The 12,004-nt window shown below is 39.0% G+C and overlaps 1 protein-coding gene across 2 annotated transcripts; it reads left to right on the top strand.

Annotated features, from left to right (window-relative positions):
* The first annotated feature begins 654 nt into the window (after positions 1 to 654).
* On the top strand, positions 655 to 12,001 carry LOC136427473 (BSD domain-containing protein 1-like). 2 transcript variants are annotated; one of them, XM_066416347.1, is made up of 13 exons: positions 655 to 736; positions 858 to 906; positions 2,477 to 2,593; positions 3,235 to 3,264; positions 3,922 to 4,071; positions 4,367 to 4,421; positions 4,886 to 5,001; positions 5,362 to 5,430; positions 6,399 to 6,474; positions 7,003 to 7,083; positions 7,585 to 8,301; positions 8,693 to 8,796; positions 10,467 to 12,001. In XM_066416347.1, the coding sequence occupies exons 1-13, from the start codon at positions 726 to 728 to the stop codon at positions 10,506 to 10,508; spliced, it is 1,617 nt and encodes a 538-aa protein (XP_066272444.1). In that variant the 5' UTR covers positions 655 to 725; the 3' UTR covers positions 10,509 to 12,001. The 2 variants fall into 2 exon arrangements, with proteins under 2 accessions (XP_066272444.1, XP_066272445.1); XM_066416348.1 differs by lacking the exon at positions 3,235 to 3,264 and having other exon boundaries at positions 656 to 736.
* Positions 12,002 to 12,004: the final 3 nt, after the last annotated feature.

Raw genomic sequence — 12,004 nt, 5'->3', positions numbered from 1 at the left:
GTTCTGACGGTAGAGTCAGACCGTTTGCAATTAGTAACGTTATTCCACTAGCATTTTACACACAAATTGCAAAAAAAAAGGCAAAATGTACAAAAAGTTAAGTTGTACTTTTAAGCCATGTTAGTTCAAGGCCGGTATTAAAGTGGACAAGATATACCATGATTCTTTGAATGTCACAGTCACATTTTTCTTGCCATCTGCACAGTTTTCTTTTCCTCTGTATAATGTAACGTCTTTTTTATCATTTTCATTCGCCGAAAAGGACACGTTCTGGTAGCTGTATATTTGTATGTTTAACGGTTTGTCACTGAACAGTATAACTCAAGAAGTATCCATAGATGGATTGTCATAAAATAACGTTATGTGGGTAGGTTTTGGACCCCTGGCGGCTTTCCTTGGTACTGCAGCAGAGCTTCCGATCTTTTCTGGACAAGCTATGGTCACGATTATTGGGTGGTAGATAGCCCTTGTAAGTTGTAAGTTATACAAGAAGAAGTGTAACGTTATAACGACCCCGTTTATAATATACGTTTGGACCCCTAGTAGCTTTGAAACTGCAGGGCCGTTTTAGTAGCAGATTGTGATTTGACATGTAACGTTAACTCTAATAAGTAACTTTGATGAAAACCGATTTTCCGGTATCCGGCATTTGGACTTCAGGCTTCACAGCACCTGTTAGCGATAATGTTAAAGGTTGGCACGCATGCGCAGTACGACCAGTCAACATGGCGGAAGGGTGAGTTGACGTAATCTTTTGGGTTGTTTTGGTGCTCCTTTCTTGGCATTTCCGTCTATTTTCTGGCATTAGATTTGCTGAAGACTGTCTAAATTTAACAAATGTTGGTTTGGTTCACCAGGGGAGGCGACTCGTGGTTCGGCGGCTGGGTGAAGGCTGCGAAAGATAAGGTAAGACTGGAATTCTTCACTGAATCAGATGACGACACAGTTCTCTGTGCGACTAGCGAGTCGGCCAAGTGCAAATTACACGGAGTGACAATTTCCAACCCTCTGGTTGACACTTCATTAACCACTCTAACACCGCGGTGCACCGCGATTCGCCGCGTCCGAGAAAACACCAGTACAACGATAATCATAGTTGTGATGTCAACAATTTGTCATTTTATGTGATGACGTAACGAACTAAACTAGTTTGAATTGATCCTTGATAAAAATAGAAAGATAAGTTACTTCTTACTAAGTTCCTGTATTATGACCGTCTTCACTAAACTAGATTATTAAAACATGTTATACTAAATGTTAAAGAAACCTTCAGTAAGTTACGAATCTTAACAGCATTTTAGAATGATTCAATGAGTGTAGTTGTTACCACTTAATTTACAGGTAAAGGTTAAATCATACAAGGACAACAACAACAACAACAACATGTGTAGAATATCTGTTATTATGTGTAATTTTTCGATCGACAACCATTGTTAAGATGGCACAATTCAGACACTGTTCTGTGAAGCCATTGTTGATTAGAAATGTATTATGCACAAAATGAAAAGGTGAGATTTATAATTAGGTTGCAACACCCTAAATCTTTTGATTGACCTGTGATGTTGTTGGGTCTGACTATACCATTACGATTGATCACTGATTTTGTTTAAAAAATTTTGCCTACCACCTGCTTTTTGCCTACCTCCGTGTCACTGTGATGTCATCACGATCGCTCGTACTTTATGTACTGGAATACACTGAAATACATATAACGAACGGTGAAATATCCAGAAATACAGTATGCTTTGATGAGTACAAGAGATGGGAAAACGGGAACAAGAAATTCACAAGAAAATACTGGGCAATCATGGCCCATTACTTTGTTAATAATCATTTACCGACTACAATGTTTGTTTAGTTGGGTCTTAGTAATTAACCCATATGAATACGGGCAATTGGCTATGGAATTTCTGTTGAGGACCCGCTGCGGTGCGTGTTTCCACTCACTCCGGAAATGCTCCCGTCATTAGTGTGAGACGGTTTCTCCCGTCATCCTTTGCACTGATTTAGCAAACCCCCGGATGCATTCGGTATCACTTCGGGTTACGCTCGGAAAATTCATGTCAAAAGCTCGGAAATTACGCTCGGAAACTTCACTTCGGAAGCTCAGAAATTTGACACCAGCTCGGGCAATTCAACAGAAATTCCTTAGCCTTCCTTCTGTGATATAAACAGTCCAAAATAGGAGTCTGGTATAGTTTAACTTAAGAGTTAACCCTAACCCTAACTCATCAAAGAAGAATATATAAAGAACTTGTTACAGGTACAATATCTGGCAACTTGTACATGTATGACAGTGGAACTATTGCTAATATCTAACAGTTTTAAAGAAGTAATCTAATTTTCAAAGCAGTTGTATTTTGGTAGATTTCACCCTTCTTGATGTGTATCCTGGTAAATAGTCGGACCAGTGTTATGCTGTTTATGCTTGACTTGTTCATCTGACAGCTTTCTGTCGTCTCTGTTTATGTTTCAGTCAGGCGAAGTGCTCGACTTCATGAAGAGGGACCTGACTGAGTTCTCCACAGTGGTTCAGAAGGACACGGCTACAGCCGTAGCTTCTACAGCATCCACCGTCAAGACCAAGCTACATGTGAGTACAGCTGCACCAACATTTATGGAGAATACATTATAACTGGTGGGAGCCACTGGTGGGAGAAATTACTTCTGCCATTAATTTGTGGAACAACTGCCAGTTTTGTTTCTCTTTGCTACATGATCTAACATTGACGTCATGATGCAGGGTTGATGAGATGGTTACAGAACATGATATGTGGTAGTGTATTGTGTAATGACGGCTAAAACCATACAGGGAGCAAAATTGGATTTGTGTGATCCTTGATTTAAATTTTTTCATAAATTGAATACTGTGCAAGAGGTTAAAGTAGGATTAAAAAGTCAACAAATATACATCGTAAAACATTTGTTGTATCTGTGAAATTTGTTGAGAGATCTGTCAAATTTTTGGTTGCTCGTCATGATTCAGTGGTTGCAGCCTCTAGTGGAAACAGTGTACCACGTTACATGTATCCAGCTGCAGCGCAAACACTGTAATTCTGTAATATTGGGAGAAAGAAGGTACAATGGTTTATTATGGAAAAGAATTTAAGATGGAGTGCTCACAACTTCAATTCTTGCACCAATATTCCTCTTCTTAAATGAAAAATAAAAACATTAACATGGTGGTAGTAACAGGTAACCTTTGGAGTCCTAAAGTTGTGGTTTTTCAAACAGGAACGCAAGATTTCTTCACCATCAGAACTGGTATGTGTGACATTTAATGCATGTCAGATGGGGTGGCTTGGTTGATGTGCTTTGGATAATAACACAAATAACTCTTCATATTTTTGGTGATGGAAGAGTATTGAAACTTTTAAAAACATAAACATGTTATAAAGAATGACCCTGAAAGACTGCCATCTAGGTCTGGTAATATGATAAATAACGTATTGGACACAAAGCTTTGAATCTTTTAAGCCAAGGATCAAACTCAAAAGATACAGAATATCAATGATAAGATTACAATAGTAAGAGTTACCAAAACAAAGGACTCTTCCACTGTTCTTATCTATGCACCTGTACGTGTGTTGACTTCTTATATTTTCCCTAAGTAAGATATCTTTTCCAATGCTACCTTCTATGTCTAGCCTTCTTAGCAGCCTTTTTTGCGGCTTATAAATATAATGTGTTTTTTTTCTGATGAAATAACAGTTACTGTTCTAATTGTATTGTTCTGGCACTTTTTGTGGGCTGCCTCCATAGAGGCACCCGAAAAGCCTGACTCTTACAGTGTGCCATGGGGATTACCTGCCTTTTGCATTTTCTGTCTATTATGTGGTCATTTTCATTCTTGATAACCTAGGCCTGCATTGATGATTTTTTACTTTTTACTGAGTGTGATGATGTGTATGTTCTATGAAGGCAGAGCAGTCAGCAACAGGAGGTACTATAAAGGAAGGCCTGTCCAACTTTCTCGGCGCCATCTCCCGAAGCCTGGCCGTGGACGATGATGATGTGGAGGAGATCCGTATTGGCCCAGCCTCACCAACTGCTGTGTACGGCAGGGCACAGGTATACTGTCCAGTAGTCTTAAAGCGCCTGTCACACAGGCAAAGATCTTCGCCAAATTTGTTGATTGCAAAGTGGTTGCCAAATTGAAAAATGGCCAGAGACTCACACATTTTTCCCCTTGAAAATCTACCCAAAGACATAAAAGTATAAAAGTGTTCAATTCATGTGTAAAACTAAAGGTAATTGTAATTCCTGCAGCTCAAGTCTTGAAATATTACCAGTTGTGTGTTTGTTTTCATGTCATGTTGTTTTCTGTCAGCACTGCTGTGTGAAACAATATTCTGTCCATCTGTAGGCTCGGCTACACAACATGCAGATTGATCCTGGGACCTACTGCAATGAACCTGATGGTAGGGTATTATACCTAACATCATTATATACACGGCCTGAATTGTAAGTTACATTTGCAAGGTTCCTCAAAAAATACTGACTTGCCATTAGGTACGTGTAGCAACAGTCTCTTGCAAGTTCTGGAACATAAGCATGTATCTCTTCAGTGTTCAGTTTCAGTCAACAAATGGATGAATATCTTTTACTGTTAAGCCTGGGTTACGCACAGCCGAACATGGCTTCCGAACGCTAGCCAACCCAGGACGGCGGTAGTTCGGGAGCAGTCTAACCAGTTTTTAGGCCATGCCTATCTTTGGCACCGATCATGAGCTGAACATGCACCAAACATGTCCTAACCATCTCCTAATCAGTAAATGAGCTCCAAATGCTTTCTAACCTACTCCCAACATAGGTTTGGAAGCACCTGAACACAGCATGCCAGATTGTAGGCCCAGACTTTGTTCCTTGTGATATGTACATGTAGGCCCTCAAGACCTGTATCTGAAGTGGCTGGAGACCTTTGACCTGGAGGGGATCAAGGGTGACATATCTGACTTATTGGTGGCTAAAAATGAAGTCAGAGCCTTGTACACACGTTTGGTGAGTACTTTTTGGATATCTTAATTCTTCATGTATCCCAGTAATCCCAGTCTAATTGGACACAACTATATGAACCTATGTATGGGATATTACACATGTACTATAAATGCCTTTAAGTTTGCAGGGATTTAATTTTGCGGTGGGGGGGACATGGTATGTTTGTTTTGAAACAAGGAAGTAGGTGGGCAGAAGACAGAACCAGCATTTTCGTGGTCACTGTAAGAACTGTGAACATTAAACCGTCACGATAATTTTAACGTTTACACTAACCTTACATATGCAAACACGACCTTACTTTCAATGACATCTTCACTTTATTAGACAAGCCTTGATTGAATCTGATATACTTTTTTCTCCCAGGTGCCATCAGCTGTTTCTCACTCAGAGTTCTGGCAGAGGTATTTCTACAAGCTACACCAACTGCAGCAAGTGAGATCTTCATTAGAGACTTTTTTTACAATCCCCAAAAATATTCTAGAATTAAGAACCAAGGTGCCAATCAAACTGACAAATTGAAAAAAAGAGAAAATTTTCAGAGAAGTACTGGCCCCAGGGTTGAAAGTATCAGAATGGCTACATACATGTATCACTGAATACAGTATTACCGGTATGTAATTAAGGGTTAATGACCCGCCCAAAGGTGTATATGGTGTCATAACGCTTCGCTCACTCTGTGGTTTTATGAGGTGGTTATAGCACATGGCCAGGCGTTGACACCATATACACTGAGGAATAGGCCGGTCATTAACGTTATTATCATATAGCCTATCCAACCTGACCCATATAAGAGTAGACAATTCCTGTATGATGCATAGATCCCTTATACTATTAAGAATGCATTTCAGAATTTACATTTGTCCTGTTTGTACAGAAGATGATAGATTTCATTTTGGAAACAAAACATTCCACAGATAATATTTAATAACATTGCAATCTTGGCATGTCAAATCTTTTTCAAATCTATTCTATTATCTATTATCATCATTCCTCCCTGCCGGTTGTCTGAATACTGTTTTCTTTCCGCGCCTTTAGATTTGACTTGTATTGAAATGGTTTATTCTATTTTGTCATATGCTTCCAAATATTTGATTTATTCTAAGATAGTAAACATTTTTGGGAACAAATAAACATTATGCAACTGTTAACAAAAAGATAACCTCCCCCTCTACATAATGGTCGAACGGGTGTGTTATGGCGTCATAACACATGGGCAATGGAGGCTTCTGATTGGTCTATGCCATCTGGCTATGTGATGATACAAAATAAATCAAGCAGCTGGATAGATTCTCTAATTGACTAAGAACATTCTCAGTCACATTCTCAGTCTAACCTTCATAGTTTAAACCTGAATAGTTTTTATAACAGTAACTGAAGGCACTTCTGTATGTGTACCCCAGGATGAGGCCCGTCGAGCGGCTCTTATGGAGCGTGCTGACAACACCAGCCCTAGTGATGACCTTGGCTGGGAGGATGGTGAGTACATGTACATGTAGCGCTCAGCACATAAGGCTCTCAGTAGATAAACCACCCCTGGCTCCAGGTGTTGCTCATCCAGGGCTCAAAATATTGGGTGTACTTTTGTGCTCCAAAAATTGGACCTGTGTTCTAATTGTTGTTTGTATGTGCACTGGTGCATTTAGACATTTGTGTAGAGTTACACATCAAAGGTACTAGTATTGTACACCTGTATACATCATATTCCTGACATGTAAGATAATTTAAAAAAATGTTCCTATTCTATTAATAGTTTTAGATTTTGAATTTAGTTTTTCTGTTTATTTCAGCTAAGTGTTTAAAGGTGTGTTCAGCTTTGTTTTAGAACAAATGAACAGGGTGTAATTGTTGGAAATGTACAATGTCAATGTACAAATGTATCTAAAATGTTTTGACCTGTACTTCTTTTATCATGGATGCAGTCTGAAGAGTGTACTTCCTAGATACTGTGTAGCCATGTTGTTGAATGCAGTCCCATGTTAGTGAGAGATTGTTCCAACCTTTCAGATGAGGATGAGTGGGGCTGGGAGACTCCTGATGCCTCCACCCTACCTGCTATCAGCGAAGGGGCCATAGCAACACAACAAGGTACACAGCATAGTCATGTTAGAGGGTATGCATGGGGGGATCATCACAATGCTTAATGGTAAATTTAGATGTAGGAGGGCAGATGTAACTTTTATGCAATCTGGCGCTCTACTACAGGAAATAAAAAACTAGTCAATAATGCTTAACAATGAGTTCAGGATAACAAATATGTGCTACGTAGTATTAAAACAACCTATTGTGCTCGATGAATAATTTTTTGATTAGAGTGTGTGAGTAATGATTAACAGTAAATAGAAACAGCTCGCTACACCTCAACCAGATCAATGTTTTCTTGGCTGTTCCCATGAGTAGGAGTACATCACAAACATAGATACTAGTTCATCTACAATGGTTCACTCAAATGTTTATTTAGACACTAATGGTATATCATGTAGATCTGTGTACAAGCATATTAAGTAGAGATAATTTCTATTCAGATGTCATTGCACATGTACGTAAACATACAGATCTTGTCATTTCTGGCTGTTGTGTGTTGATAAGGATCAAAAGAAGAATTGCAAGAGGTAACAGCCCCAACGGAAGCAGAGCTTGTCATACCGGAGGAAGAATGCAGTCCAAGTGCTGTGTCATCCGAGGAATCATCTGAACTTGTCATGTTGGAGAAACCATCCTCAGAAACCTCAGTGTCATCTGATGAAGCCTCGGCCACAGCCGCGCAGGTGGAAGAAGCAGCCAAGAGGAGTAGTCCCACATCATCAGATTCCTCAGACGTTGTGCTTGTTGACAGACCAAATGTCGAGGACACAAAAGAAGCAGAAAGTGCAAAGACTGCAATGCAAGTACAAGAAACTTCCCTGGTTGAGAAATCTGACAAGGCTCTGGTGGTTCAAGTTCCCACAGTTACCCAAGAAAGAGTAGGAAAAGGAGAAGACACTGAAGAAAAGACATGTATTGCTGAAAGAACTGAGCCAAAACAACAGCAATCCCTGGACACAGAGGGATCAGAGCAGGTAGTGGGAGCAAAGGCAGAAGAAACAATCATAGATAGTCTGGCTGTGCAAGTTGAAGCCCAAGTCAGGATACCTTCAGATCTAGAGAAGGTAGAGGAAAAGGCTCCAGAAACTGAACCACAAGTGCCTCCAGCTGAGAGTAAGAAGGAAGATGTAAAAGAAGTGGGTGAACTACTGACAGAAACAAAAGAAGGAGAGAGAGATCGGGCATCGCCAGCTTCTGCTGGGGGCAGCAGTGGGGCCAAAGGTGAGAAAAGAAAGATACTCCATAATCCTGTGACTTAGATATTTGTTAATGTTTGTCTCTGGCTTTAAATCTGAAATGACTCATTGTTTGGGGGCACATGTTGTTAATTTTTGTTGTTGAATCTGTCATTTTATGGTTAAGAAAATAAAGTTTCATCAATTTCGTGTCATAAAGTTTAGATTTTTTTATGGATGGGGTGAAATTTTTTCTGTCCCAAGAAGCAAATTTTCCTTCCGGGACAGAGGGGCGGGTCATGGAGACAGTCCTGTGTCTGTTTGCATTCTAGATTGCATTTATAACATACAAATCTCTAAGAACCTCTAAGCTGTTCTGGAGGGACCTAAGATGCAGTGAAACTTCACAGGCAGATTTGTATTCCCTTATCTTACAGATTCCTCGGAGAGCCTGAGTGATGATTGGGAAAAAGACTTTGACCTGGACCTAACAGAGGAAGAAATGAGGATTGCTCAAGCTGCTCTTGAAAAAGATGGAAAGGTACTGAAATGTATGAATGAGATACATGGTTAAGGGCACACCACTGTTTGTACCAGGCTTTTGAGGAAAAGGAAACTTAAGCAGCCTCCAAGCTGACATGACCTCGCAATAGTAGCCTCTATTATTACTGGTGGCCTTTTTGCATTGTATGTAATTGTTGCTCCATTTACAGTAAGATTTAAATGAAAAATATGGTAATTTCATAGCCTCTATCAGCCTCTGACAGGAGTCAGCTACAGAGAGAGGGTCAATAGGCGACCCATAGCTTGCCTTTTGTCCCTCTCTCCGTAGCCGGCTAGTAATTGTGTACTGCTTTAACTTGATTTGTATTAACAATATTTGCCTCAAAGTTTCGATAATATTGTTCTTCCAGATCTAGATATGTCATCTCATTTTTGGCGACGCCTCAATGGCGAGCCAAATGGTATAGTATTGTGTGCAGTTGGCAGATATTCTAGGAATTGCACAGGCATTTGTCTACAGGAATCTTAATCTCAGAAGAATGTTTGGAATGTTAGTCAGCAGCACAAAGGATAGAAAGTGGGGCCATTCCTCCCAGAGAACCTAGACATGTGTTAGCCAGATGTCAGAGTCAGGCTTATGTATACCAAGGACCCATTTAAGACCTCAGATCCAGTAATATTAGAAAGTTTATTGCAAATTCCTGCCCGTAGGCTAATTGCAAGTACATGTACATGTATACGTAACACAGAGTGGACAGACAGATAATGATGAACAATATAACATATGACTTCTCTAGTCTTAACTACTGACATAAGTTCTAGCTTATTGGGTTCCGCTTCTTTTTGTGAGACAGTGGAGGACGAATGATCCCACTTTTTCTGCAATGTGTGGGTTTTGTGATGTTAAGAGGAGAGTAGTTTTCTTTTCGTCTGAAAACGTGGAGAAATTAGGATGGAAAATGGTGGCCTCTTTAAACAGCTCATTTCTTTCGTGGTCTTAGAATGGGCAACTTGACATAAAATGTGATTGTTCTTTTCTAACAGTGTGTGGCTGTTACAATGTTTTTTATATGTCTTGATGCTGCTTCTTACAACTGTAAGATTTAAAATCTTTCTTCTGGCAATGGGTCATAACTGCATCAAGTCTGTACTGATACAGATTGTGCACATGCTGCTTCAATTACCTACAACGTTACAAGCAGAATAGCTAACCCCATTCATGACATCATGAACACGTCCAAGCCATATACCACACGTAGACAGAAAATACTTGAAACCAAGGAAGGACAGAATCTGGAACAATGTCAAAACGGAAATCATATTCAGATCCATCAATGGAAAATTTCACTGCCACAAGGAAATTTAGCAAGCCAGTTAGAAAGATTCACACAAGACTAAATAGCAGTTAGTCTAGTACTAGATGATTACTATATCCTGCTGATATAATCCTGTGCAATTACAAGAATTGTCGGGACACATTTTTACAAAATAACATTTCTGTGGATTAAAAAGGCATTTCATTAGGACTCCAGGAATTCCTGGTATTCCATTGGGACTGGAGTTTCTGGTATTCCAGTTGGACTCGAATTCCATCCTGGCATACCAGTGCCCTAAGCAGGGTACAGTAAAAATTAAAACAACAACCTCCGTCACCAAAGCAATGTCATTTTACCATTGCCAATCTTGTTAATTTTGCTATTGTTTCAGGACACTGAAGACTTGGATGATGATTGGGAGAGCTGGGAATGATGGACCAATCATTGAAACTGCTGTCATCGAGGCTGATACAGGAACATTTTATAATGTTTTGTGTTGTGCAAAGGAGCAGCGGTTGTGGCCATTCAATTCTGAGTTTAATTATTTCGCTTTACTACTATTATCCCCATAAAACATGATGACACATTCATTGATGCTGGTTTATGTGATATACATGTACGTTTATATTAACTAAACTGTTGTAACTTAATGGTGCATGTACGATGTAGTGTTCATAATATACCAAGTTGCAAAGTCTTTTTCTTTCTGTATTATACAGCTCTATGTTAATCTGGGATATTTATGGTGGGTAGTATAAAAATATACTGTTCCATTAATCATAAAAGTGAACTTACCATTCCATAGTTGATGGTAGTTTTACTTTGTTGCGTTGTCCTGAGGTGCTAAGGACACTCCACATTGTCAATATATTTTACCATGATTATGTGACCAAAGTTAATTTTAGAGGACTTTGTCCAAGCCATATATACCCCCATTAATGGTAATATTGATGACCACAGCACTTAGCTGTTCTAATTGGGAGCAAGAAAAAAGGACCTGGGCAAAATGCCATATCCAAGCTTTAGAAATTTGTGTTATGATGGGAAATTTCTAGATGAATTTTTGTCTCATTAAAAACATGTCCCATTAATATTTGACATGGCTACCTAGCTCAACATGGATGCTTTTTTTCTTGGTTCAGGACTCACAGATTATTTGATAATCCCTATTGTGTCTTCTTCACACATACATGTATAGGGTTTAAAAAAATATGCTACATTGTAAATGTGAACTGAAGTGGTGATGGACTGTGTTTGGATGTTGTAAAAAGATTATAAGATAAACAAGCTGTTATTTTTTAAGCAAGTACAAGAATATATATGCCTAAGGCCACACTGACTTGATAATTTTGATGACATATGTGCATCGATTTTAGGCCGTTTCCAAAACAAATGTTTGCAACCATACTGTAAATTATACAATGCAGCTACAAAATGAGCAAATATATGCTGTAAATTGAAAAAAAATATCAGAAAATGTTTATTTCTGTAATTCTTAAAATTTTCTTGGTGGTTTTGTGTTTGTGGTTTTTGCGATGACTGCTTCACTGAAAACTTAAATCTGTAAAGGTGCCAGTGTTTCTATTACTGTACAGTATGTGACAGTTCTATCATGAACAGTTACTGAAAACCACTGCAATCCCATTTCTCCTTACTGCGAAATTAAAGGCAATTTGTGTAATCAGCTAAGTCTTCCAAAGTCAAAGATGTGAAAGGAGAATTTGTTTTGGTATACCATGTTCTGTGTGTTCAGTCATTTGTTCAACCTTCCTGACCACTTATATTTCATAAGGCAATTTTTGTTTGTTGCACACTGACATAAGTTTTAGGGTGCCAAGAGATTGTCATCCATATTAATCAAATCAGTATGGTCTAACTAAGGCTCTTCTACTTGCATTCTTGGTGCAAATAAAAGATGACAACAAAGTC

This window comes from Branchiostoma lanceolatum, chromosome 2, assembly GCF_035083965.1.
Source record: "Branchiostoma lanceolatum isolate klBraLanc5 chromosome 2, klBraLanc5.hap2, whole genome shotgun sequence".
Lineage (NCBI taxonomy): Eukaryota > Metazoa > Chordata > Leptocardii > Amphioxiformes > Branchiostomatidae > Branchiostoma > Branchiostoma lanceolatum.
This window is presented reverse-complemented; position numbering and strand designations above follow the sequence as displayed.

Coding starts and splice junctions, on each gene's coding strand:
- LOC136427473 (XM_066416347.1), top strand. Junction 4,422..4,885: donor CTACTGCAATGAACCTGATG/GTAGGGTATTAT, acceptor ATGTACATGTAG/GCCCTCAAGACCTGTATCTG. Junction 8,302..8,692: donor GGGCAGCAGTGGGGCCAAAG/GTGAGAAAAGAA, acceptor CTTATCTTACAG/ATTCCTCGGAGAGCCTGAGT.